Source organism: Chlamydotis macqueenii, chromosome 7, assembly GCF_036417535.1.
Source record: "Chlamydotis macqueenii isolate bChlMac1 chromosome 7, bChlMac1.mat, whole genome shotgun sequence".
Classification (NCBI taxonomy): domain Eukaryota; kingdom Metazoa; phylum Chordata; class Aves; order Otidiformes; family Otididae; genus Chlamydotis; species Chlamydotis macqueenii.
In genome coordinates, this window is record NC_141562.1 from 13,771,514 (window position 1) to 13,794,392 (window position 22,879).

Here is a 22,879-nt window from a genome sequence, read left to right on the forward strand (position 1 = left end):
ATGGGTGCTTTTCCCTGTAAACGTTGCCCTGCGTCCGCCTGTGTTCCCTCTTTGTGCTGCCTGAGCTCCGCGAGTTTTTCCCAGCGCGCAGCTGCGGGGTATCCAGCCGACCTCGGCGACCCCGCCGCTTTCCCGGCGGGAAGCCTCCAGACAAAACCCGATTCACTCGGCAAACCCAGAGCCGCTTGCGACGCCGGGAGCTGCGTGCGAGACGGGGAGGGGGGCGATGGCTCTGGTCGCCTGCAAGCGATGAGGGTATCGCCCACGCTGCAAAGAAAACCCCATTTTTTCGCAGCCTCTCCCTAGCCGGCCGGCGTCAAGCACCCTGAATTCACACCTTGAGGCCAGATGCTCCCCGGTGAGCGAGGCGGCCGCGCTTGGAAAACCTCCCCATCCGGCGCGGGCGAGCGGCCGCCCAGGGCTCCGACGTGGCTGCTCCCCGCCGGCCAGCCCCGCGCTCCTCAATGCTGCCTCTGTTCTCCCTCTTGGGTCAAAAACGCGGCTTTTGTGAGCTCGCCCCGGCTGCCGCTCGCCGACAGAGCCCTGGCGCGTTCCTCCCGGCCTCCGTCCGCCGGCAGAAACGCGGCCCAGCTGCGGCCAGCCGCTGCCTGATTTTACTTTTATTTATTTTTGCTTTCAGCTGACAGCTTTGGCTGGGGAGAAGCGACGTGGGGCTTAGGTGGGGGGCAACCGAAATGCCTGGCTTCTCTCTCGGGTGGCTGCTGTAACCCAAAATACGTGGGGAGTAAAAGGATGCGCTGCGAAGCGGGCTAAAAATAGGCATTTTAATTCATGAAATGGGAACTGGAGGGGGGGGGCTGCTCAGCACCCTGAAACTCCCGCTGCCTCGACCGGGTACCGGTCACCCACCGGTGCTGCCGGCCAAGGGGACGCACATGGATACCACGGAGACGGGAGATGCTTTGGACTCCGTGCTGTTGTATTTTTTTTTTTTGTTTTGTTTTTAATTAAATAAGTCTGACCGTCTTCCAGCAGGCGCCGAGGTTGGTGGTCACTCCCGCCGGGGGTTTTGGGGGGCGGGGGGGGTGGGTGGGTGTGTAGCTCGTCGGTCCCCGGGGTCTTTCCCGGGATTGTGCGGCAGGGCACCTGGTGGTCTCTGGCCAAAATTTGACCTCCGCCGCCTCGGCTCTGGGTGTCTCTCTGTTTCTTTGCCATATGTCGTCGTGCTGCTCTGAATTTTTGGGCTTAGCTTCTCGACCCGCCTCCCCCTCTTTTTCACATAATAAATAAATAAATTCACCTGGCGATGCTGGTATGCAAATATACAGGAAAAAAAGGGAAAAAAAAAAAAAAACCAAACAAACCCCGAACCCCTAAAACAAACTCTGAAGAGCACCAGACCACAAAGTCACCTCATTTCATTGCAGCCCAAGTGCCAGCCGGGGCTCCGCGGGTGACTCCTGCCCCAGCGCGCCTCTGGGGCAGCTCCCAGTCTGTGCTGGTGTATGAAGGCACTAAACCAGTAAGGCCTCTGGGGTCCAGGTCCTTGTTAGCACCACGAGGGTCTCGTTCTTGCCTCGTCCTAGCCGGGGGATGCGGCAACGTGGAGGTGCTTGGTCCCAGCGCCCTCCGCTCGTCCTCACCCTCCTCTTCCTCAGCGCAGCCCCCGAGCTGGGGAGGCGGCCCTGATGCCGAACCCCCTGCTTTTCCCCGCTGCCCCTCACCCTTGCCATTTCCCCGTTCTTGGAGAAATGGTGTAATTCGCGCTCTGCGGGACCCCGGGGTTGGCTCTGCCAGGATGCTCCGGTTCCTGGGGCTGCCGCTTTCCACCCGGCAGCAGCGAGGAGCATCTCCAGGAGCAGGGGACCCCGAGTCTCCTCCAGGCCGACTGGGAGCACTGCCGCAACCCCTTTTTTTTTTTTTTTTTTTTTCCCCACCGCCGCCTTTACGTGACCCAGGAGGGCTGTGCCTCCTCCAGCAGGCTGAAGGAGCGGTTAGCCAGCGCGGCGGGGCTGCTGGCCAGCTTGTAGCCGAAGAGGCGCATGGCCGGGGCGCAGGCGTCCTGCACCACCTGCGCCAGCTTGAAGGGGATGCTGAACCGCCACTTCTCGAACTGCTCGGAGGAGTTTTTGCGGGTGGAATAGACGCCGCTGCCGTCGCGGGGCGCCTGTGTGTTTTTGCCGATCCACTCCTCCACCTGAGGGGTGAGGGGGAGCCCGGCGAAGCGGTACATCTCCTCCGCCTTCTGCAAGGGTGCCCGCGCCACGTCCTCGTAGCGGACCAGCATGTAACGGCCCCGCAGCCAGCCCGGCCGCCGCAGCCCCAGCTCGGCTGACAGACGGATGCTCTCGCAGTTCCCCCGCAGCCGCTGCACCTCCTCCTCGCGGAGGGGAGCCTCCCCTTCAGACGCCCACTTCTTCCAGGTCTCGTACTTGCCGGAGAAGGCCACGATGCGGGAGGCCAGGACGGCCCGGGGGTCCCGCACCAGCTGGATGATGCGCACGTCCAGCCGAGGGTCCTCCACCAGCGGCTGCAGGAATTCCAGCTGCCGGATGCGCACCGTCTTCAGGGCCACGTGCTGCTTGCGCCGGCACGCCTCGGCGGCCAGGGTGATGTTGAGGGGGCCGCAGCGGCGGTTCTTGCAGTGGTACTTCTCGAAGACCTTCTTGGCGCTGGGCGTGCAGACGGGCTCCTCGCAGAGCGAGCGGCTCGAGCCCCGCCGAAACATGAAGGGAGTCAGGTGGCCCTCGGGCGCCGGCGAGATGAAGCTCTCCAAGATGTAGAGGTCACAGAGGAGGAGCTGCTTGAGGACGTCTCGGTAGACCAAGGCTGAGCCCACCGCGTTGGCTCCCCCTGGTTCGAAGGTCACCGTCCTCTCGATGTGCCAGAGGGGCTCGAAGAGGTAGAAGATGCTGCCTTGCTGGTTGAAGAACTCCCCCACGAAGGAGGAGCCGGTGCGGGTGGTGGCCATCAGCAGGACGTGCCGTCGCGGCCCGGGGTCCTCTTCGCCCCCCAGCTGCAGGGTGACGTTGCGCAGGTGGGACCTCAGCTGTGAGAAGGCGGCGTCCAGCTCTCGCAGCGAGGCCAGCGAGCCGTTCTCGGCCGGCGCCGGGCTGGCCTCCGTGCCGTTGGCCTCCGCCAGCGCTTGTGGGGACTGCTTCAGCTTGTCCGACACCCTGCGGGGAGATGCAGCCCAGCCTGGAGGGGAGCAGGACCACCCCGTGTCCCGGCGGGAGGTTTTGGGGGACTTCCACCGCACAGGAGCGTGGGATGTAGGGGAGAGAAAGGATTAAAAACACGAGGTGGCTTAGGAGCCCGCTCCCTACCTGGAGATGAAGTTGTTCTCCTTCTCGATGATGACGAGGCCGACGACGAAGACCAGCAGGACGGCGTACTTGCTCCTCATCTTCAGGCAGTGCAGCAGCTCCCGGAAATCCTGGGGCAAAGCGCGTCGGATCTCCATGGAGAGGATGCACGCGGGTCCCCCCCCCGCCCGCCGGGGAGGTTTTCTGGGCTAGCCGCCCGGCATCCTCTGCCCCGCCGGCCCTACCCGGGGCGGACCTGCCTGTGGGGAGAAGGAGGGTCAGCGCGGTGGCAGCTCGCTGTGGGCCAGGGAGAGCGGTCAGGGGTCAGAAGCTGACCCTTCCCACAAGGGAGGGCCAACAGGATCTCGACAAGAGCAGTAAAATGCGAGGAACTCCTCCCTCCATCCCACCCGTCAGCAGCAGCTGCCCGAAGCCCCCGTCGGCTGCTCCCCCTCCTTCCCAAAATACATCTGCCCAACGGGACCCCTTCCCGTGCCTCTGCCGGCCGCCCCTGCCAGCCCAGAAACCCAATCCCCGCCGTCCCAACAGCTGCCTGCTCCTCGTTGGCCAAAAACCTGCTGCTGGCAGCGAGGGCCCCCCGGGTGTGAGAGCAGCTCCTCATCCCGAACCATGGAGCATCCTGGCTCTCGGCCTCTGGAAAGAGCTGCTTTTGGGGAGGGCTGCAGGCTCCATCGCAGGGCCCCGGCGTGAGGCCGCGGGGCTTCCGCCTTCCTGCGGCACGGCGGCAGCCACGGCCGTTCAGCCACGAAAATGAAACCCAGAGGGTTTCCAGGAACGACGGCGGGCCGGAAAACGCTGCTGCTGCCACCAGTCCCGCTCGGGGCGTAAAACTCTCCTGGGGGCTTTTTCCAAAAAGAAAAAGATCCCAAATGACGGTGCAGGACGCAAAACCCACTGCGAGACTCAGCTTCCTCCCCCAGCAGAAAAGACTCGGCTCGCCACCCTCCTCCTCCTCCCAGCGCCGACGAAATCGGGGTGATGGTGGTAGCCGCTCTGAGTTGCACCAAACCCACACCCCAAATGGGACGTGGTGGAGATTTTAGGGGCCAAAGCTGCTGTTCGGGACCCCGGGGTAGGTCCCCGTTTGCGCGTGCCAATTTACACGAGCAGGGCTTGCTGGCGCCTGCGACCTGGCCGCCGGTTCGCGCGTCCGGCCGGCCGCGTGGGTGATGCTGTTTGCTCGTCCCGCTTTCTTGGCCAGACTTTCGGTGACTCAGGGAAAATCTATTTAGGTTTGGTTTGGCTCCTGCCAGCGTGACCCCGGCAGCCTGTCCCGCCTCCGCTTTCAGGGGTGAAGGGGGGGAGCCCCCGGGGTTTGGCGGAGGGGAGCTGCCCCAGCCAAGCCGCGGGCCCTGGGCAGGGTGTGGAGCGGGGAAGCCCTGCCAGGCGTTGCGTCACGCCCAAACCTCCTCTACGCCATCTGGGGCCAAAATGTGCATTTTTTTTCGTGTTGCTCGCTGTGTGCCCCTCCTCGCTGGGAAGGGGGACAGCCTCGGGAGCACGGGCAGGAGGAGAGGGACGTGTCCCGTGGCCAGGGCAGCATCCCAGCTCGCCCGGTCCCCAGCCCTCTCTGCGGGAAGACCGGGAGTTTCCCGGCTTGAGCAAACCAGTCAGCTCCCAGGGCTTGGCTTTCGGCCGTCTCCTTCCCAGCGAAAGCTGCTACGAAGAGACACCAGGAAGCCGGTGCTTGGGTGGGATGCAGGGATCTCGGAGAGCCCCAGCGGCTCCCGAGCCCCCCGACATTCCCCCTCCCCACACGTATGCATTCAAGAGCCCTGTTATTTCAGTTTGTCAGCACGCCGCTCCTCGGGGACCAGCTGGGGCAGGTGCCTTTCGCCACACCAGCCCCTGAGTCCCCCCTCCTCGGCGCCCCTGCAATGACAGGACTTGTCGGAGTCTTTGAGCAACTGGGAGAAGAAATAAAATACACAAAGCCCTCGGCGCACGGCCGTGTTGAGAGACACCCGGCAGAGCCGCCGGCTTTGGGGTGCAAAGGACTTCGGGGTTTGCGGCATCTTTGGGGAGCGGCGGCAGCGCTCTGCATCGCCGCCCTCGCCTCCCTGGTGTGGGGGACCGTCCCCTCGCTGGCCGGAGGGTGGACGCAGAGGTGGATGGCATGCAACCGCCTGCTCAGACAAAGTCCCACGGCAAATCCAACCTGGAGTTTTCCACCTCTAATGTCCCCAGACCACAAATGATGCGCAGACCGGGAATTATTCACAGGGATGACATAGAGAGCCAACTCCCAGAGGCGCTGGCAAAAACCCCGATTCACAGGCCTGGGGCGGACGTAATTCTTTAAATAAACAACGGCTGCAAATGTCCTGCCCGGGACGCGCAGGGCGGCGGTGATGGGCGCGGGGACCCTCGCGGGGCTGAGCCGTGGGGCCAGGGGACACCCACGGGGTGACCCGGCGCAGCTGGCTGGGGCTGCTCAGCATCCTAAAGCTCTTCCTCGCCGGAGCCCGCGAGGCGCAGCCCGGCCGGGGCGGCGAGCAAGCCACAAGCATCCCTTTGTGAGCGGGAACAGAGGGGCTCTGTGCGCCCCGCGCGCTCCCCTCCGGCCGCTCAGTGGAGCTCCGCCGGGCTGGGAGGTGCGAGGATTGCCGACGAGATGCCGCTATCCCAGGGGATGCGTGCCCGACAGACGGACAGGCATCATCTCCGGCAGCGGCCAGCCAACGCTCTCCTCTTACTCGGCACATCTGAAAGCAAGGCGGAATAATTTCCACGCACATCGCGCTGAGATGCCCCGGAAAGCGGCGCATGCAGCGCAGGGGAACTCCGCCAGTGCTGCTCCCTGCCTTTTCCCATCCCTCAGGCTGGAAATGCGTTTGGTTTCAGCGGGGATGGGTACAATTCCCATTGTGGAGATGAAAAAAGGCTGAGTCAAAACAAGCAAAGGGGCAGCGTAGCTGCAGGGCGAGCACGGCGAGGCCCCGGGGTGAGAGGGAGGAGGGACGGGATGCCCTCACCACTCTTCTGCTGGGCGCTTCGCAGAGAGGAGCGGGGTTTTTTGGCCTCTGCAGACAGAGAGCCGGGAAAGGGAGGGTCTTTCACAAAGCCTTGGGGCTCTCATTCCCCCCTCCTCCGGCTGCTCCGAACACCTACGGGGTGGGATCCAGGAAAGGAAAAACGCCTGCGGGCTGGCGGTGGAAGCCAGCTGGAGGTGCGACTGGATGAAGTCATATTTTCCTTCGGTGACTCAACAGGCAACAACCGAGCTCCCGAACGCGGAGCGGTGGTGAAGCACCTACTTTTGAGCTCCCTCCCTGCCCAACGTCTCTCTGTCCGTCCAGCCCTCTATCTCTGTCCATCCCTGCCCGGCTCCTGGGAAAAGGAAGCCTGAGCTTGCTGCCCTCTCCGCGTAATTCCCTCCGAGATGCTTCCCTTCATCAGATTAACAGCGGCAGCGCAAGCCAGCGAAAACCAAGGGCGGAACAACAAAGAGATAAGGCACACTGGCTTATCTGCTCTCCCCGCTGCTCTTTGTCTGCAACCTGTGTAAAAAAAAAAAAAAAAAAAAAAAAAACAAAAAACCACCTCCCACCCTGAGCTCCCTCTGTATTTACTCTATCAACCGTTTCCGCTCCCGACTTCCTCCCGGGGCTGGCCTTGGGAAACGTGCCACCGCTGCTTCCCTCTTTGCTTTCATCTCCCAGGGATTTTCGTCCTGCCCCTGGCTCCTCTCCAAGGCATGGCACAAGCGCGGTACTGCTTTGGTTTGCCCTCTGGCGCGGCTAAGGATGCTGCCTGGGCAGGTATTTTTTTTCTTAAAAATATGTGTATTCAAGCTAAAAAGGCGAAGTTGGGGAAAAAAAAAGTCACCTCTAAGGATGTTTATGGAGTTGCCTTGTCAAGTTGAAGCCTGGAAACTCCCCATGGGAGGGGAAAGTTGGGAATGTAAAGTCCTTCTGGCTCGGGCAGGGACAGGGTGCTGGTGGCAGCGGGGACGCGGGCAGGGGTTTGCTCCTCCACGTGTTGGATCCCTCAGGTCAAGGCGAGAGCTGAGCTTGTTTCTCCTCCCCTCATTCCCTTCCTGGCTCTGCCCCTCGGTCCTTCAACCCGCCTTGGCTTGGTCCTCTGCTCTCCTCTTAACCGGCCACCCCGGGCGAAGCCACCCCGGCAATCACGACGGCACTTTCAGAGATACCGGTGCCGGGCACGTGGGGGTAAAACCGCGCATCTGTGGGAGCACCTGGCCGCGTTGTCCCATTTTAATCCGACCCGGAGCCAGCGGGGACCAGTGGAGTTGGCTAACAAGCCCACAACCTTGAAACCAACTCGCTAGAAACCACGGCGGGGTGGGTTTGGTGGCATCGCCTGCAGCAAAGGCGGGCGACCGAACGTGCCAACCTGCCAGCAAAGGGGGTCCGGAGAGGAGACCACCTGGACAGGCGAGAGGACCGCTCGGCGCCGACAGCACAATGCCGGCCGCTGTGCGTGCCGCGGCCCCTCGGCCGCGCTGGGAACCGCAAATGCCCGTCCCTGCTTCAATGAGCCCTTTCTCTGGGGCGCCGAGCCCGCGGTCCCTCCCACCGCCCCGAGCTCCTTCTCCCCGACGTTTCCCACTAGCCTGGAAGCTCTTCCACCAAACCCACCCCAAAAAGCAGGGACACCGCTCCCTCTGTGCCCCGCTCTGCTCCCCTTTCACCCCGAGACAAGGGTGAGAGATGTTTGCTGGGGGAATTGTGAATTTTGGCTGCCCTTGGGGAAAATGCAGCCTGTGCCCAGGTCCTGGCAGCGCAGGGGGGTGAAAAACGAGTCTTACCCCGAAGCGAGCAGGCAGACGTGGGAAAATCGCAGAGTTAAATCCCTGTCCTGGCACGGTGTCGTCAACGACCGACTGTGCTACAGGAGATGCTTTCCTCCCGGGGACGGGAGCCAGGTTTGGGTCCCATGGTCCCAAAGGTGCCGGGGTGCAGGCAGCTCCCCAAAACGCAGCCGGGATCGGCTGTCAGAATCCCCGCAGGCAGCGAGCGGGGATTTTGCCCATTCCCCGCCATGGTGACCCCATGCCAGCCAGTATGGGTGCCTGGGGTGCTGGTGGTGGCCCAGCTCCAGCAGGAGGGCTGGTGGCCCGAGCCTTCTGGTGGCCGGGAGCCGGCCAAGGGGCAGAGCGTCCCAGCTGCCCCGGGGCGAGAGGGACAAGGGTGAGGACAACTTTCCAGCGTAGGGGCTGACATTCCGGATGATGCAACGCCGGGATGGCTGTGAGAAAGTCTCCTTTTCTCGACCCAGACGCGCTTCGCTCCGCACGGAAGCTCAGCGTCGCCGCTGGTGAGCTCGCCCTTATTTCATTTATTATTTTTTGGGGTGTGTTTTTTCGCTCTTTTTTTTTTTTTTTTTTCCCCAAAGAAAGCAACCCAGAGAGCGGCAAAGCAACCGGGAGGGCTGCTCTGTGCCGAGAGGACTTTTTCTCTCTCCCAGGGCAGGGGGCTGCCATCCGGTTGCCCGGCCGGCGGAGAGGCATCGGCTGCGGGAGGGGGGCGGCGGGGGGCCCCGCACGGAGACAAAGGAGCGGCCGAGGCCGGAGGGAGCACAAAGGAAACCGGCTGGGCCCGGGGCCGCCCCGGCGGGGAGGATGCGGCCGCGGAGCCCCCGGTCTCCTCCCCGCACCCGCTGCTCCGACGTGGGGCTGGGTGCGGGGCGCGGGGGGGGGATCCCCTAACTTCCCGCAACTCCCCTGAACGCCTTTCTCAGGCCCGACCCCCGCCGGGGGGTTCCCCGCTGCCCATCGCTCCCGGACCCCCCTGTTTGAGCTCCGGACCCCCCCCCCCTCCACCCCACCCCGTTTGCGCTCCGGTCCCCACGCCACCGGTCCCGGTCCCCGCTGCACCTACCCGGCCGGCTCGCCCTGGTCCTGCCGTGCGGGAGGAGGGAGGGCAGCGGGTCCCCTGCTTTTCTTCACGGCGCTGTCATCCTCCCTCCCTCCTTTTCCCTCCCTCCCCTCTTCCCTCCCTCCCTCCTCCCTCCTTCCTTCCTTCCTCCCTCCCGCAGCCTGGACTCGGGATCCCCGGAGCAAGAGGGGTTTGGAAACGCGAGAGGCACCGGTTCCCCAGCCCTGCGATCGCCCCGGGCTCGAAGGGGGCTGATGGGGGGGAAAAGGGGGGATTAGAGTCGGGAGGGCACGGACACCCCGGGAAAAGTGACCCACTCTGGCCAAGGAGAGTCCCCTTCCCGGCACCGCGGGGCTCACGTCCAGCCTCCTGCCCAAAGCGGGGTCACAGCGGGGTGGTCAGGGGCAAACCTCCGAGGACGGAGCCGGCACAACCCCTCCAGGCAGCCTGTTCTCCTGGGAAAGCGTTTCTCCTTATACCTGCTCCGAACCTCTCCCATCCCACCACCTGAGGAACCTGGCTCCCTTCTTCTCCGCGTCCACCTCGCTGGCGTGGGAAGGCTCCTTCTCGTTCTCCTCAGCCAAAACCGGCCCCAGGGTCAGCGCCTTTCTCCCCAAAGCACCCAACTCCCTTTTCTCCCCAAAGCACCCAATTCCCTTTTCTCCCCGTACAGGAGCTGTTGGGTTGGCTTTGCCCCACGCGATGGTCGGACGCCGGTGGGCATGTGCCCCCGGGAGGGCAGGGAGTCAGAGCATCTTACTGGGACCAGACCAGGAGCTTTGGGGGACACCGGGTGTCACTGTCCCCGCAGGGTCTGGAGCATTAAATCGTACAGAAAGGGCTATTCTGGCTTACGTGCAGAAATCCATCCCGCTCCTCAGAGCTCTGTAATGTTAGACACCGAGGAGCTGAAAGACATTTGGCTATGTAGGCAGAGAGAGACCTGAAAAAATAGTCTCCATAAAAAGTTTCAGCCCTCTTTTGCATTCCTGGCATAGTTCTTCTGCTACGCATGTGGCATAGGCAAAAAAAAAAAAAAAAAATTAAAAAAAATTGCTGGTTTTCTTGGCATTCGTGTGCGATGACCTGCGTAGCTCGTTAGCGGCTTCCTATTAGCGAGGGTAATGTGTTTACGCGTGGAGTGCCAGCGCCGTGCTTGCAGCAACTGGGTGTGGGCAAACCTATACATATGTGTACTGATACAGACGTAAAGACATATATTTCATAGATTTCATATTTTTTTTGTTTCCGCAGGGGCTGCTGTGGACCTGCCCGGTGTTGTTTGGAGGCTCGTGGAGCTGGTGGCACAAGTCCATATACCAATATCAGCACAGGAAAGCCTGGGTGAGATGTTTATCGTGTAGACTCCATCCATCCATACATCCTTCTGCTTTTTCGGGTTGTCATGGGCATCCTGCAGCCAATAACTCCGTGATCTGGCTGCGGATGTGCACGGTGACTCCGGTACGCCCCTGCTTGCGGCTCCGGCTCCCGCAGCGTCACTGATGGAGCCGGGGTGAAGGGCAGCGTCTCGTAAACTCGGCCTAAATGAGGCAAAATCAGGGCTGGTGGGATCAGGCCTGCGTAGGCTGTCAGGTTAATCACGTCAAAAAGAGCGGGTAAGTCTGGCTGGCCACACACACCGCAGGAGTTTTGTGGGGTTTCAAAACATAGCAAAGCGTTTTTTAACTCCTCACTTGTTATTTCAGTCGAAACAGGGAATTCTGCCTCAGATTTTTTTTGCGGGCAGAGGAGATCTTGGTGAAAATACATCCCTAATATGCCAATAACTTTTGAGATGAGGGCAGAGACAGGCCGGTGGGGAGTGGGACATCCACGCTTTGTAGGATGCTTTGGCGGTTGTCCCGAGGGGATGACAGGAGCTGAGACCCTTCCCCACGCAGCCGCAGCGTGGGGTACAGCCTGGGCTGAAGCCCGCCCGCCTGAGCTCCAGGAGCAAGGAACGGGGAGATGTGTCACTATAGCAACGAGGATGCTCTGAGTTTTTGGGGAGTAAAGGCATCTGACACTCATTTTCCGCCCTTGGTCCGAGCTGATGATGAGGCGGTGACCAAATCGCATTTAAAAAAGCCTTCTCTGGCCTTTGTTCTGTTAAAGCGGGGCAGCGTCTGCCTGGAAATTTGCCTGAGGATTAGATGTTGCTGAATTCCGTACCCGCGTCCCTTCAAGTGCCGTCCGGTGGCATCTGGCAGCAGGACATGGAGACGCAGCACCTGGAAACAGTCTGGAAGCTGCGGTGCGAGGGAAACCCAGTTCTCCTCTTTCCTGCTTCCCCCTGGGCAGTTCAGGATTTAATTTCCCAGAAGGTCGTGATGCGGCTTGGAAAGGAGAGAAAGCAGGAACTCATTTCGGATTTATTTCTTGTTCCCTGGAAAGCTGGAAACCCCTTGGCAACCTTCCTTCTGCCTTTTGTGGCTGCGGCGAGCAGTGTGGCAGGGGGACGACAGGCCAGCTGCGACACGGGTGTCGCAAACACCCCGATTTTCTTTCTCCCACAGCTCCAGAGTTCTACGGCTAGGGAAAAGCGAGCAACGCCCCGCTCGTAGCCGAAGAAGAGCCCGGTTTTCCAGCTGGGTGCCTACCCGTAACCTATACCGGAACTTGTCGAGAGAAGCGCTGCCAAGTGCTCTCATGGCAGCTGTAAGGACTCGCTGGCCGTGGGCTGACACGAGGAAGGCATCAACGTGAAAATCCCGTTTTTCTCCCAAAGGCCAGGTGCTGTTTTTCCACCTGTCCTCAGACTTTTCCTCTTGGATGGCCTTCCCACATACGCTTCCTGAGGCTGCGTTCACCCTCTCTGCCAAGCCCAGCCTCCTCACCAGAACGCAGAAAACCACCAGTTGAAGCTTTTCCAGCTCTTTTTCATTTTTTTTTTAATTTATTTTTTTTTTTAACGATCTTTCAAGCATTACACCCAAACCCACCCAAGGGAAAACTCCTCCCCATGTAACCACAAAGGGGCTGTTTTCCCCCTCTCCGCCGCTGACAGGACCCAAAAGACGATTAAAAAAAAAAAAAAAAAAAACCCCAAAAATCCAACTCGTGACACCGAGGGGCCCCGCCGCCATTTTCCCCACGACCGGTCGCCACCGCCCGCCGCCGGGAGCGGGCTCCTGGCGCCACCTGGCGGCCGCACGCCGCACCCTCCCCTGTTCCCTCCCAAAACCGCTTCCCAGTTTACCCAGCTTCAGCCCTTACTGGGAGCGGGTCCCGCCTCAGCTCCCCCGGCTTTGGAGTTGTTTTATGGGGGGGGTGTCCCCTCCCCGGGCAGCACGCAGTGAGGGTGGCCTGGGCCCACATCTGCTTTTTGGCTTCCTCCTTCCCCCTCTCTTTTTGGGATGAAGCAGAAGGAGAAGACGGAGGCAAACAGCACGGAAAGGGCGATCCATAAACCGGGAGCGTTTGCTGGAGGCTAGGCCTGCCTCACTAACAACATCTGTGCCCAGGGCTGTTAAAAAAAACCCCCTAATTATTTGCTGCAGGGGTGGCAGGTTGAGGTTTTGGCAAGGACGACAGCAGCACTGTGCTCGCCAGCCGGCGCAACGGTGCTTTCCCAGATATTCAGGCCATCTTCTGCTCAGCAGATGACCCGAGGAAGGAGTTGCTGCTGCCCTTGGTGAACTGACGCTTGGCCAGCTTCTATCCCGTACCTGTGGCGATGGCTGCTTTCTCGTGTTGGCTTTCCCAGCTGTCCTCTGCGGGCAAATCCCATCATTTGAGCTCCTCGGAGAGATTTTTCAGTCGATCTTTCCTTTTTTTTTTCCCTCCTCCAGCAGGTATCTTAAAACAAGGGTACATAATTAGGGTGGGAAACTCAGCTTTTGACTGACCTCCACACATCCTTCCCTCGCTGCCTCCTGCAGCCCTCACATGCAACGTGTGCGAGGCCTTCAAACCACCCTGCTCCTCGTTTTCTGTTCCCTTTTCAGTTCTGCTTCTCTAAAACTGCTGAGGGCGAAATAAAGAAGTTAGTTTATTTTTAATCATCGCGAATGCTTTCCCAACCTGCAAGGCAAAGATTCACTTTGACATGATGAGAGCAGCTGAGCCAGGGGGGTGCCGTCCGGCAAGCAAAGAGGCTGGCAAACCTTAAAATAATGATGCTGGTACAAAATGCCACTCATGTCCCCATCCCAGGGACAGCCAGCAAGGCCAGGCTGCAGCTCTGCCAAGTGAGAAGCCTTGTGCTTTCTGGTTTGGCTTTTAAAGTCTCTGACATGGAGAAAAAAGGTGAATGAGAAGAGACGGGGGGGGATCACACGCAGACTGCAAGCGTGTTTCTACCGGTGCCACTGGCTTCGGAACTGCGCCGCGGTGAAAAACGTGCCATCAGCATCTTAGTGAGGTCAGCAGCATCCCCAGTGGGGTGAAATCTGGGTCTCCCTGCTCTCTACAAAAGCAGGTAACTCCCCGTCTCGGCACTCCACTCTCCCACTGAAGGCAGGGAATTCTATCTAGGACCAAATAAAGCTCCTTTTGCCTGACGTTTGTGGCTGGGAGACTGACCCAGAATGATCCTTGGCTTTTCTTTGTGCCCATACGAACAGAAATGCCCCCTGAAAAGGAGCTGACTGTGCTAAATGGCTCCAGTGACCCACTGAGCCTCAGTGGGAGAGGAAACGTCTGCAAAACTATGACTTGTACCATTTTCTCCCCTCCGAAAGAAGGAAGCGAGAACCACCTTTTATTGAGAAGAAGAAACCCCCAGGGGTGACTCAGGTTTTTGGGTACCCAGCACCCACTGTAGGCTGAGCTATTCAGCTGTGGTGCCTGCTGGGTTTTGCTCGGGACGTTTCTCTGAAGCCTGTGCTATAAAACTAGAAGATTTAGCTTTGCTGTGTGGCGGGTTAGCTGCTAACTCCTCCTAAAACTCCCATCGGTGGTGTAATACGGGGACACAGGCACACCAAATGCGTGTCAGGGATGCTCTCCGCTGCAGGGTGTCCTCTTCTGCTCCTCACCGAGAACATCACGGGATGGTTTTAAGGGTATGAAAAGAAATTCTGGCTACGGTGACTTATTAATGTCTTGGCTAAACCGTTGGTGTGAGACAGTGTGGTTTTATCAAAATGTTCCCAAACGCTGATGAAACCTTAGGCTGGAAAAGGGTCTTCAGGCTGAGTGCTCTCATCAGCGAGGTTTATTGATGCAGCTTATTTCCTTACCCTGATGTGTTATTTGTGTCTCATCTTTTCTGCTGCCCTGCAATTTCATGATGTGCTTAAATCCACCTAAGGCAGGGAAGGGAAGAGAAGAGAGCGTCCTGTGCTCTCTTTCTGTCCCTGGCACACGTTCCCTCTCCCTTCCTTTCTGTCACTTGCAGCAACCTTGAGCCTGAAAATTTATCTTTCCCTGCTTTTCCTTTGCAGGGCGAGTTTCTAGTTGGATCACAAGCTGATCAGATCTACTTGGGGTCAGTCTATCCCCGGTCAGGGAAGCGGCGGAAGCGCATGGCCAGCGTGCAAGAGACAGCGGGGCAGCCCCTTCCAGCATCAGCTCAGACATATGCTTTCACTCTGAGCATCGCCATGGACCCCAGAGACCCGATTCAGCCCTGCCCGGACAGACATTACGTTCATCCTGTTCCGAAACACCTTTCAGGTTTGAGATTCCCTGGCCACTGGCTGAAGGGTCGGAGCTCACTGTTGCGCGTGACTGCCACCAGTTTGCTTGACTGACAGTTTTTTTTTGGGGGGGGGTGATGTTTTAATTCTTCCCGGAGCTCAGCCACTGTTTGCAGAAGGGCGGACAGCGGCTCCTGACAATCCCCCAGTAGTCATGCCGTAGCCTTGTTGGTCTGTTTACAAAAGGGAGATAACACCTCTGCCTGGAAACCTTGTCTGGCTCGGTGATAACCAAATCCTTGCTGTTAACACACAATAAGGGTACCAGGACCTTTGAAGCCTTGCTCAAAACAGAGAAGGGCCTTTCCAATGAAGAAGCACCAGAGCAGATAAAGAACAGAGAACCAGTATCTGCCCAGGAGCCAGGGGACTTCACTGGGATGTCTATAGGGTCAGCCATGCCCTGCGGCTGGACCTCTGGAAGGTCCAGCTCTCGGAAATGGCACTGCTGCACCCTGCAAGGATGAGAAATGCTTCTCCACCTTAGCAGCTCTGGACGTGGTGGGTCTCATTTGAAGGGCATGTTGTGGAATAAGAGATGGTGTGGGAGACAGGGCAGGACGCTCCTGGTGTTAAACCCATAGGTCTCGGAGAGAAAGAAGGACCAAGTCCACCTTGGAGATCACCTGCTTTGTGTGGACACCTGTGGGAGAAACCACCACTACAAGTAATGTCTTTGAGTCCAGCGAGAAAACAGTTTGACCTGGTTTTAGGGAGGCTGTCATTGGACTGGCTCTTCAGAGCAAGCTAGGAAAAGATGAGGGGGAAACCCAGACACTTTTGCTAGAAATCACTATAAATTCCACATATCTTCTGATTGCCCCAGGCAGCATCAGGAAAACCAAATAAGAGCAAAAGCCGTTTGCTTTCTAAGCCCCCCTGTGAAATAGGAGCAGCTCAAACCTGACAAACCTCATTTTTATGGAAAAAAACACTTTCCAAATCTCTCAGGGTTAATTAACTCTCATTTGCAGATCTGTTAGCAAGGACAGAACATGGCTCTGAACCTTGTCCAACTAAAGGAGCAGAGAGAGAGATCAGCTGCAGCTGAACAAAAAAAAAAAAAAAAAAAAAAAAATCACAACCTGAGGGGAAGCAGCTGTTGGGTAAGTTTTAAAGGGCAGCTGTGGGGTGGCCTGATGAAGGGAGCTGGAGGGATTTTTTTTTTTCTTCTCCATTTTTATCAGGCTGGTGCTGGGCTCCTGAGGTGTTCTGGGTCAGTTTTTCCTCTCTATACTTCCACAAGCAGTGGGCTTGACCTGGTGTGTTAAGCTAGGAGTGATGTTTGCTACTCTTTACAGAGTTTTTCTGGTGTTTTTCTTTTTTCTATAGGCTCAGCCATGCTCTTGTTCTGCAGCCGGCTGGATCAGAGTGCCCAGGGTTGAGAGCTAACTCCCACGCCTCTCTGCCCTTTCCTGGGGAAGGATAAGAGGGGTTTTGTTTCTTCTCTGGTGTTCACCATGGCAAACAAAGCTCAGCAGAAGGGTGAGTTTTGATCTAGCTGTTTCCTGGCTGTAGCTGAGCTTGCGTGGGTACGTGGTGCTGACTTCTCTCATGTCTGTTATTTACAATTTGAGGGTTAAAATAAGCCTTTATTGAACCAGTTCATTTCTGGGAAGAGGTGAAGAGCCAGTCTCAAAGACACATTTAGGTGATAATAATGGAAATTGTGATCGCCACGGAAAACCAGGCTGCAGGCTGGCAGTACTTCATTAGTCACAGCACTGCCCATGGAACCCATAAAACATCTCCCTCGCCCTGTGTTTGCTGTTTTAAGGAGATGATCAAATGTTTCCCCAGCTGCTGTTGGGTGAATGGGGAGAAGGATGCAGAAGGGGAGGTTGCTAGCAGGGAAAGGTGCTGCTGAATTCTGTGAAATCCAGAAGTGTTGAACTGTAGCTGCATGCCCTACTCGTGCTGCAATCCAGCTGGATTTTTTTTTTTTTTTCCTGATGTGAAACATGCTTTTGCTCTGTGAAACTGGAAGGCAAAGAAATGGCACAAGGCTGAGGAAGTTTGACATGGGCTCTCTCTGTCAGACTTGGAGCAAGCAAGGGATGAACGCTGCAGGAGGCAACTTGCTCCCAACCATTTAAATCCCAGATTTAGCTGGGACAATGGAAGAGGGAAGTTGAGTCTCTGACTACGTTTTTAGCCTTTTGTGCAAGAGGGCAACTATTCAGATGCTCGCGACTCTGGCTGGGGGTTGTGTGCCACTGGTGACTAAGATGATGAAAGACTTCGTGGCGGAAACCAGAGTAGCTGGACTCGTCACTTTCCCCGCTGTGTCCTTGTGACTTTGATTAATCCCAACTCGTGCCAGTTTTGGCCAGCAGTTAGCTGCCCTTGCAAACTTCATTGAAATCCACTGCCTGGCTTAAACGTCCTCGACCACGAGCGCCCAGCTGAGGCGAGGTCACATGTGAAGAGGTGCTGCCTGCTGCCTCCCGAGTTTGTGACCTGGAAAAGAGATTGCAGACTTTGCAACGGCATGGCGAGCAAGCAAGCAGCAGTCCCGGTGTGATCCCTGTGTGAATTCTGGGTCTGCTTGTTAAGATCTCAGACCATATGATCTTCCCGATCTATTCCCACTCCTTACCCTACGCACCAGCTAACACCCTGTTTCCTCATCCAGATTTTTGAGGGCAGCTTATTTGGGCTTTTACTTCCAGTGCAAACTCTTCTGTTTTGAACCCTCTTCCCCAAATATTATTTTCCCTCCGGTGCCTTCCCTTTTGCTTTGGATAATGAGGGAAGAGAAAGCAACTATTTCAACAACGGAGGAAATTGTGTGAAGAAAATCTGGGGGATGGGTGTCTTCTCGGTCTAGTTCCTTACAGGAGCCCTTGTAGCTGTTTGTCCTCTGCCAACTCTTTTTTTTTTTTTTTTTTTTTTTTTTTTTTTTTTCTGCAAAGCCCATAATACTTTGTGCTTTTTCTTAAAACCATGGCTCCCAGAGTCCTGTGATTACCTAATCACTTCTGTGTGAGCCGAACCAAGTCAAAGTAGATTTTCCATCTGCTGAAAAAGCCCCTTAGAGCTTCCAAGTGTAATTGTTGAAAACCTGCAAAGCAGAGAGCAAATAAAAGGAACCCGGCCCTGTATTTTGGAGAAGCTTTTTGGTTTTGGCAGGTACGTTTTGCCCACTTCTGGCTTGCAGTGCTCAAAGCAAGGTGGTGGCCTTTGGAGCTGCCGGTCCTGTGTTGAGAGTGGGGATGAGCCCAAAGGTAATGGAGAGGTAAAGGAGGAGGAGGAGGTGGAGGATGAGGACGGGCAACGTGTTGCCTTTTAGCTTGGAGTGAACCCATGGAAAAGAGGAATATCACACTTTGCTCTGTGAGAGCCGAGCAATGCTCAGCTCTGTCCCCTGAGGACAGAGCCATGTGGCGCTACCATTGCTCTGCCCAAGGGCCGGGTGAAGGGAAGATTTTTCTCCACTCCACACCAAAAATTACAGTGAAAGAGAGACGCTGCACACACGGGGTCCCCACCCACGCACTCACTATCCCCATCTGTTTTTTTTTTTGTTTTGTTTTTGTTTTTGATAGAGATGATACATTAAAAGCATCTTCTGGAAACTGGCTCTTCTGTGGGACAGATGAGCCTGCAAAGACCTGGCTGCTCCAGAAAACGGTGGTGAGCTTCAACGCAAGAGCACAACGTGACCGAGGGAGGGAGAGCAGTGATGGGCAGGACGAGGTAAGGACACTCTTCTGTTCATCCCGATCTTTTACTGCGGAAACCCTAGAAAGCGTTAAGCCTGCTCCTCTTACTGGAGAGGATCTCAGCTCCCAGTAGGCAGCCTGAATCATCTGCTTTGAATCTTTATAGACAAGCTAGGGAAGAAAAGGGGCTGCACTTCCTGGGGAGCTTTTCCTCTGTCGTAGCACGAGTGGGAACCAATGGTATCCTAAAATCCTCCTCATCTTTTGCTTCGTCAGACTTTATTTTCCTGGGATTTCTGATAAATATTTTTAACTCCGTTATTAATTTTCCTTTATTTTCTTCCTGAGTAATTTAGATTATTATTTCTAACAGGGTTTTTCTTGGAGGGAAGTAGGACTTACAGAAAGACATATGACTTAATTTTCTTTTCCATTTACAAAAAGAAAGCTGTTTCTCCTTCAAAGGTTATTGCAGAGGTTTGTGTACCTGCTTTCTTACTGCTTACAACCCTGAAAAGATGACACAATGAGAGCAGGAACGGGATTCTGCATCTTTGTGCGTATTCCTTAAAGCACGGGCTTTAGGAGGTGATGCTGCACTGTTGATTGCCCTGCATTTAGGAGGAACCATCTGCTTTTCTGTCCCCTCTGTTGTTTCAGGTCTTGCTAGTGCTGGTCAGAAATCCCAGTTCATGAGGGCAGAGCATTTATGGCTGCTGCCTCTTTGTGTTGATCTACTTGGTTTGAAGCAACACTTGCCCTGGGATACGGCCAGCCTTAGAACAGGGGTCTAATCCCAGTAAGTAGTACCTAAAATGCTGAAGAAACCTTGAAACAAAATGCAGCTTGTAACTGAAATGTAAAGCTTGTGGCAGCTGACAAAGGAAATACTGAAATGAGAATTAGCTGCAGTGATTGGAGGCTTTATGCTGTGCTTTGCTTGGAAAATCCAGTGCACTTGATGTGACCCCTTTTTATAATGAAGTTGTGACTGAGCTGAACGTGGGAAGGAGCGTGGCCCGCGACTGTGCCAGTGTTAATGGAGAGCTCTGCTGCGCTGCGGCTGCCAAAAGGGGATGGTCCCCAACCGCTTTCACCCCGTGCCACCACGAGCGTTCAGATAGCCAACTGGATCCGCGTGACAAACAGCCTGGGGAGAGGAAGGGATCGCTCCTCAAGCCGTATTGCTCGCTGGGCTGGGGAGAGCGTGTGGTTGTTTGTGCTGATGCGAGGAGCAGAGAGGCTGGGGAAGCGCAGGGTGGCTGCCGTCTCGCTCCCGCGGCCCAGCTGGCTCACGGCATGGTGCTCTCTGCACCCTGGGCTGACTCAGGCCACTAATCCAGTGAAGAATCAGCTGCTTCTGTGTGCCAGGAGGTTTTTGCTGTGTTAGGGAGCTGGAGCAGCCCGGCACAAGGGCTGACCAGCACCAGTACCAAAGAGAGGGGACACCCTGCTGTCCCACCTGCCTTGTCCCCTCCCAGTGCTGATGAGCTGCAATTCTGCCCTCGGGTGCAGTCCCTGCAGCATTGCCTTCCTGTTTGGAAAACGCCCTGATGCTTCCTGCTCTGAGAAGTACGTCGGAGTGGGAGTCATTTCTCTGCAGCCTGTTAGCGGCGAGGAAGGGGGCGTGCGGTGGGGAGCCTGTCTCTCGTCCAGCCGGGACCCGCAAGCCAAACCATTTCTGAGTCATGAGGAGGCTGCTCATGTTTGGGCTTGAACAAACTTCAAACGTGTCCAAGGCTCTTCTCGAGCCTGCCAGGCTGTAATTTGTGGCTGGCTTTGCTTTCCTCTCTGATGGCTTGATGCAGTCTGAGTGGAAATGCCAAACGGTCCAAAAGCCAGGCTGCTGCAGAAAATGCTTCTATTTATTTTATTTATTTTTTTTTAATTTTTTTTTTTTTAAATTTTGCAATGAGAGCGCTTCTTCCGCAGAGCTGGCTGCAGCAGGCTGCAAAACCAGAGCCTGCAGGTGCCTCTGGCTGGCCTCCCGAGATTACCAAACAGAGACGCCTCACGTGCGCCGCTTATGCAAAGCGGAGAATTGGGCTCAAGGAGGGCGAGGCGACGGTGGAAGGAATTTATGTGCCCTAGGCATGACAAAACCGAGCATCAGGCTTTCTGGAGCCAGCTGGGCTCGGGTGCCAGCCCGGTCCAACTGGTTGGTAGGGGAGGCAGAGCTTCTGGACGCCAGCCCCTGCGAAGTGAGTCAGGTGTTTTGCTGCAGGAGAGTCCCTCGCTTGGCCGCAGCTTTCCAGCTTGTGGGAGGACGGGCTCTTCCTACCCACTTTCTCTACGCGGGGGATGTTCATCCCAGAAAATTAGGCTAAAAAGTTTAGGCAGAGAAGGCCCCCTTCTCTCCCAGCCACAGCAAAGTGACTCAGCTATTTGCAACTACGGACAAGCCACAGGCCTTCCTGAGAAGCCTCATCCGACACCTTATCTGGGAGGTTTATCTTCCAGAAAAAAAACCCAAATCTGAGCAGAAGCTCAGCGAAAGCGGAAGGTGGAAGGCAGATGGCAGACTGCTGCAGTTCACACCCTCAGCGCGAGGTCTCCGCGCCGTTGGTCCTCACATCTGTGAGCTGGACCTGGCCTCAACGGGCTGGGCTGCCCTTTGGGGTTTCCCACTCTTGCAAACAGCTCTGTCACCGATGGCAGATGGCCAGCGCTTGGACTCTTGATGCAATTTTATTTTTTTTAAATCCCGTTCTTAAGTGAGAAAATTACCAGGCAATATGGCTAAACCAGGAAAAGCTATGTCATGGTGACAATTTGTCAGGAAGCTGCTGGAAAGATATTATATGTTCTCTACTTCAGAAGAAAAAATAAAAAGACCCCAAATCAACTGGAATTGGCAAAGGTCCAGGGAAACCCAGGCTAGCACTGGCTGTCTCGGTGCCTGAAATGAGAACAGATTGGGGGTGGTACCCGCTAGCTCTGTGCTAGTCCTTTCTTACCCCCATCCTTCAGTTCCCAGAAGAAAACCACCCTGCCTGCTGAAATAGCTCTCCTGTTCCAGACAGTCTTATTTAACCCTCCTTTTAAATATTTTTTACAAAGCTTTTTTTTTTTTTTTTCTTTTGTGTCCCTAAGCTGGTAGCTGACTGCGGGTTAGAAAGTCAAGGTGCGTCGTCAACATTTTGTGTGCAGTTCTGAGATAAGAGAGGCATGCTGAACCCTGCCTAGGCAAGGTGGCTTTAGCACTGGAGTAAAGGTTGCTTGTTTAGTCTGGCCAAAATTGCTGTTGTGGGTGGCTTTCTGCCTCCTTGGTTCGGTGCGGGTGTGTCTGGCTCCAGTCTGGGAATTACCTAAGAGCCCTGGCTTCTGATGAGGGGGGATAGCAGAGGCTGAGGCTCCTAATGAAGCTGTGCTGACTGGCACGGGGCGGGGGGGAAATGCTGTGTGTAAGCATCAAGCTCTCCTGTGGTGTCTTGCAAAGAAGAGCAAGACAAGTCTCCCACCATGGCTTTGTAGCTTGGCTTTTAATTTTAAAGAAGATCTTCATAAGGAGAAATGTGCATTACCCTGTTTGTATATAGGCTGGCAAAGCGAAACAGAACAAATCCACTTCCTCATAACCTTTAAACTGCAAGTAAACCTTACAGGTTACTAATGCCAGTCCTTGAAAAATGGACATGTAATACCACATGCCCTTAAATGAAGGGCAATACCTTCAAGGTCCTCACGAACCAGGCAGGATAAGCCTCAGGGACGGTGAGCACTTCAGCTGTGATGAGTTCTTGTGAGTTAGGCTGAGGCTGCAGAGAATATCCAAGCGAGTGAGAAGCACCTGGCTTATTGGGACTCTTCCTCCAGCCACAGAAAGCCCCGAGTGCGGGTTTAACAGAGGAGGGGAGCTGGTCTAGCGGCTCCGCACAGTCCTGGTGAGGGACCAGCTCTGGCCCTCAGCTGTGCTGGTTCCATTTGTTAATCCTGTAGGAAAATACAGCTTTTTTTTTTTTTCCTTTTTTTTTTTTTTTCCCCCAGGTTGGTTTGTTGTTTCAGTTGGCTGGATGTGTCAGGAGTAAGAGGCTGGGAGACACCAAGTCAATTCAGGCTGTCTGTCTTAATTGTGCTTTTAATTACAGTTCCTTGGGACCACACAGATGCCCAGTGACAGCAGGGAGGAGGGGCCTGCGAAGGCAAAACAAGCACCCCTCCGCCTTCTAACCCCAGGGAACGAGCCGTGAGCGGGAGCTGGCTCGGAGCCCCTCTCCTTCTTGCCGCTGCGCACCCCGGGGAAACGCCACCAGCCCGAACCCAGCCTGGGGAGGGGAGCGCTGTGCTTCCCCCACCGCCGCCATTTCGAGCCCGACTGAGGAGACGCCACCGACTGAGCATGCGCGGGGGAGGGGGGGGTGTCCGCGCCTCTCCCTCATCCCCCCCCGCACATGCGCAGCAGCGGCGCAGAGGGAGGCGGTGCGGCGAGCGCGCATGCGCGC

General features: G+C 56.4%; 1 protein-coding gene and 1 long non-coding RNA gene across 2 annotated transcripts; one reads left to right on the forward strand and one right to left on the reverse strand.

Annotated features, from left to right (window-relative positions):
* Positions 1-831: 831 nt before the first annotated feature.
* Positions 832-9,181, reverse strand: CHST3 (carbohydrate sulfotransferase 3). The gene is made up of 3 exons (XM_086752293.1): positions 9,131-9,181; positions 3,288-3,526; positions 832-3,137 (listed from the first exon to the last, which is right to left on the reverse strand). The coding sequence occupies exons 2-3, from the start codon at positions 3,422-3,424 to the stop codon at positions 1,907-1,909; spliced, it is 1,368 nt and encodes a 455-aa protein (XP_086608419.1). The 5' UTR covers positions 3,425-3,526; positions 9,131-9,181; the 3' UTR covers positions 832-1,906.
* Positions 9,182-10,375: 1,194 nt separating this feature from the next.
* Positions 10,376-22,839, forward strand: LOC147600059 (uncharacterized). The gene is made up of 6 exons (XR_015259115.1): positions 10,376-10,471; positions 14,518-14,749; positions 15,747-15,878; positions 16,105-16,257; positions 18,321-18,471; positions 22,526-22,839. It is a non-coding gene; the product is annotated as an uncharacterized LOC147600059 (long non-coding RNA).
* The last annotated feature ends 40 nt before the right edge of the window (positions 22,840-22,879 follow it).

Bases quoted from the DNA above. Each gene is read 5' to 3' on its own strand.
- CHST3 (XM_086752293.1), bottom strand. From the start codon at position 3,424: ATGGAGATCCGACGCGCTTTGCCCCAGGATTTCCGGGAGCTGCTGCAC. The intron at 3,138-3,287 runs GTAGGGAGCGGG...ATCTCCCCGCAG, and splicing joins GAGAACAACTTCATCTCCAG to GGTGTCGGACAAGCTGAAGC.